General features: G+C 59.4%; 1 protein-coding gene across 1 annotated transcript in view; it reads left to right on the forward strand.

The window, feature by feature from the left end:
- Positions 1-323: 323 nt before the first annotated feature.
- DEF6 (differentially expressed in FDCP 6 homolog (mouse)) overlaps positions 324-3,959 on the forward strand; it is a gene marked incomplete at both ends in the record, with an annotated part of 4,719 nt that continues 1,083 nt past the window's right edge. The window contains 2 exons of the mRNA XM_010149405.1: positions 324-464; positions 2,527-2,712. Of these exons, the coding sequence (XP_010147707.1) occupies positions 324-464; positions 2,527-2,712 (327 nt within the window). The remainder of the gene's footprint in view (positions 465-2,526; positions 2,713-3,959) is intronic.

The raw sequence follows: 3,959 nt of genomic DNA on the forward strand, positions 1-3,959 counted from the left end.
GAACAGCATGGCTTGGGGGGGCGTATCATCGCCTCGAGATCAAAGCATGTCCTGTTCGCTCTTTGGGTAAAACCAAACCCCAACGTTCTCCACGTGCCAAGAAAGAAAAGAGACGAATGTGGAAAAAAAAAAAAAACAAACAAAATTTTGGCACGTTTCTGAACGATTCTCTGAGGTTTATACGAGGGAATATTCCCTCTGCCAAACCCAAAGGATGCCTCGCCTCTGCGGGGAGGTGACGCCAGGGCTGGGTGATACCGTGGGGGTGGGCTGGGCAGGGTCGGAGGTCGTTCACCTTCTCCCCATCCCTCGTGCTCGGGCAGGTCCTGTCTCACAACCTGTACACGGTGCTGTGCATCCCCCACGATCCCGTGGCGCTGGAAGAGCATTTCCGGGATGACGACGACGGGCCGGTGTCCAGCCAGGGCTACATGCCGTACCTCAACAAGTACATCCTGGATAAGGTGAGCATCCCCCCCCTTATCCACCACGGTCCTTGGTCCGCTCCTGCATCCCATGGGAGCCCCATGGCTCCGCTCCCCTCTGCTCTTGGGAATTCCCTGTCTTGATGGGTGGAAAAAGGACACAGGGAGTTGGGGAACGCTCAATAAAATGTCCAAACAAGTGGGAAATGTCTAATATCCAACATCTCCTTGGCAAGGATGAGGCCAGCCATTCCCATCGAGGCTCTGGATGGAGGGGCCTCTCCGCCCGCAGTTCCTTGAGGGCTCAGAGAGAGAAATCAGCCCCTTTTTCCCTCCAGCCCTGTTGAAATTTGGGGTGTGACCTCATTTGACACCAGGAGAGGGAGGATGAGGTGCCGGGGCAGGAGCAGAGGTGGGGGTGGGCAGGGGGTTTCTCCCTTTTTCCCGTGGCTCAAAAGCACCTTTGGCTCAGCAGCGGTTGGGCGGGATGCGTGTTTCCTCCAGGCACGTGAGGAGAGGAAAAAACGCCTGACAACTTTCTTCCACCGTCTGCTCGGCCCGGCGCTGGGCTCAGTAACCCTTCCCGCCCCTGCCGCTTCCCCAGGGCCAAGCCGGGCCTCTCCGGGTGTGCGGAGCTCCGTGCCCATCCTTGCCTGGCCCCGGGCTGCTCAGAAGCCGCCCAGACTGGTCCAGGGATGCTGCTCTTGAGGGCTCTGGTCTGCAGCGAGCAAGGGCAGAGCCTTCCCCAGCTCCCTCTGCCCAAAGTCAGCTCAGCCCCATCTCCTCATCACGGAGTGCCCCAAATCCTTCCAGATTTCCATGTGGTTCTTTGGGAGAAGACGTTTAAACCCCCTTCTTCCGGTTTCGCCATGGCTAATAAAATCCCAGAGGCGACCTGAGAAAGGGAAGTGGGTTTTCCTAGTAAGAGGGGCTTTCAGCTTCCCACCTCCCGAAGGTTTTGCTCCGGCCCTGCCGCTGCCAGCTGGGGTTTGCCCTTGTGCCGCAGCTGGGCTCTCTGGGCCCTGTCGCAGGTCTCTGGTACCGCACCAAACCCGCTGCCTGAGGCAGCCGACGAGGCTGGGCAGGAGGTGACAGAGGCTCGTGGACAGGCGTCAGGGGCTGAGCTTGGTGGAGGTGTCATTCCTGCCTCCGCTGCTGCCCACCCGTGGTCTGTCACTTCCCATCGCTGAGCCCCCGTTCCTCTTTATGGTCGGACGGGACAAGGAGGGCGACCCGGAGCCATGGAGGTGTCGGGGTGGGCTTGGGGGAGCACCACACAATGCTGTGTGCTGCACCACAGGGCTCCTGCTGCTGCTCCAGAGCCCCCAGCCCCCAACAGCAGACGGACACAGAGCTGTGGGAGCGAGTCGGGAGGAGGCCACGGAGATGCTCCGAGGGCTGGCGCCCCTCTGCCATGGAGACAGGCTGGGGGAGTTGGGGGGTTCAGCCTGGAGAAGGAAAGGCTCCGGGGAGACCTTATAGCCCCTTCCAGTGCCTGGGGGGGCTACAAGGAAGCTGGGGGGGACTTTTTCCAAGGGCAGGGAGTGACAGGACAAGGGATAACGGGGTTAAACAGGAAGAGTGAGATGGAGATGGGACATCAGGAAGGAATTCTTCCCGGAGAGGGTGGGGAGGCCCTGGGACAGGTTGCCCAGAGAAGCTGTGGATGCCCCATCCCTGGGAGTGTCCAAGGCCAGGCTGGATGAGGCTTGGAGCAACCTGGTCTAGTGGAAGGTGTCCCTGCCCATGGCAGGGGGGTTGGAACTGGATGATCTTTAAGGTCCCTTCCCACCCAACCCAGTCTGGGATTCCATGACACGGCAGAGCCGCCACAGCCATGCCACAAGGCCCCGGCACTGCAGCCGCCCCGTAGCCTCTCCCCTACCAGCCAGGCCACCTCGCTTGCCCACGTAAGGGTCCTGTGCTGGGAACACAGACTGGCATCACGGGTCAGCGCCCACCGACACTCCAGTTGGGGGTCCCACGTGTGAGTCAGCCCATGCTTCTCACCGCGGGGACAGGGATTTCAGCTGTGAGCGCTTCCTCCATGGAGCCCCCACGGCACCACACTTACCTCCTCCCCCCTGACTCCTGCCCGCAGGTGGAGGAAGGTGCTTTTGTCAAAGAAAACTTTGATGAGCTGTGCTGGACCCTGACTGCCAAGAAGAATTACAAGCCTGACCGGAACGGGAATAGCGTCGTATCCCACCAAGATGCCTTCAAGCTCTGGTGTCTCTTCAACTTTCTGTCTGAAGACAAATACCCTCTCGTCATGGTACCCGACGAGGTAGGACCTGGCCATCCCTGTCCTCCCAGGGCCCTGCGCCCTGGCAGGGCCCCGTTGGGGGATGACGCATCCTGCTATCGCTTCCTGGCATGTCCCACCACATCCTGCAAGTTGTGATGCTCCGGGGTGTGAAAGAGAGAAGGCCAGGGGTGGGAGGGGGCTGCCCTGGGCATCCCTGCTATGCCCACGGCCACCTCTGCTGCACAGGGAGAGGGGGATGACCTCGGAGCAGCTGGGGGGGGACCCTCCCAAAATGCTGAACCCCCTTAAGTGTAGATGTCTTGGAGGATGAGGTGTGGGCTGGTCCGTAGTGGTCTTCCACGGTCCAAGCCTACGCCAACGAGCTCTTTGGTCAGCTGTGAAATGAATATTACACTTTCAGAGCCTCAGACAAGGAGTATCCGCAGCTCAGCTCCTCCTGGGGCTGGTCCTTGGCCTAACGCCCTCCCACCTCACCCAAGGGTTGAGTGGAGCCTGGGGCTGGAGGACTTCTCCTGATTTTCGTGGAGGAGAAAGAGAAGATGACGAGAAACCCTTAAACCTCTGGTGCAATGGGAGGTTTCTCCCCGTGAAATCGCTGTCAGGCTGCGTGGGGGTCGCTCTTGGGCTGTTTTAAAGCCCGAGCCACCACGAAAGCAGGGGCAGAACAGACCTGGTTGTCCCTCTCTGCGCCCACTGCCACCAGGCGCTCACCCCCTGCCCAGCATCCCAGGGGTTAAGTACCTGGCTGCTGCAAATCTGCTGGCTCTAATCTCCAAATCCCCAAATTCCACCCGGCATTTGGAGGGGGAGGTTCTGCCTTCTCCAGGGTTCAAATCAAACCCCCACGAGAAGGTGGGCAGGTGGGGGGAGGAGGAACGAGCTCCGAAGCCAAGAGCGGCCTCCCTAGGAGGAGCTCAGCTGGGCAAGAAGCTGCCGTCTGCTTCTACACCATCAATCTCCTGAGATCAGCAGAAAAGCCAAAAAAAAAAAAGGGGGTGGGTGGCAAGAAAAGACAAGCAGCGCAGTGCTGTGCAGATGTAGCAGGGCGACCGCACTTCCTGCGCCCCGGGAGAGGTGTTTCCTGTTCCCCAGGCCATGACAAACTGAATCATCTTTCTGCTTACAGAGCTGAGCTTGAAAAAAAACCCACCCAAAAGCCTGAACCAGAAAACCCTACGTTAAATTCTTGCCCTTCTCCTAGGTAGATGATGTAAAAAAATCCATCTGGGGGGTGCGGGGGGGCAGTGGTGTGTCACCTTTCCGCA

The sequence above is a fragment of the Eurypyga helias genome, unplaced genomic scaffold (assembly GCF_000690775.1).
Source record: "Eurypyga helias isolate BGI_N326 unplaced genomic scaffold, ASM69077v1 scaffold22783, whole genome shotgun sequence".
Taxonomy (NCBI): domain Eukaryota; kingdom Metazoa; phylum Chordata; class Aves; order Eurypygiformes; family Eurypygidae; genus Eurypyga; species Eurypyga helias.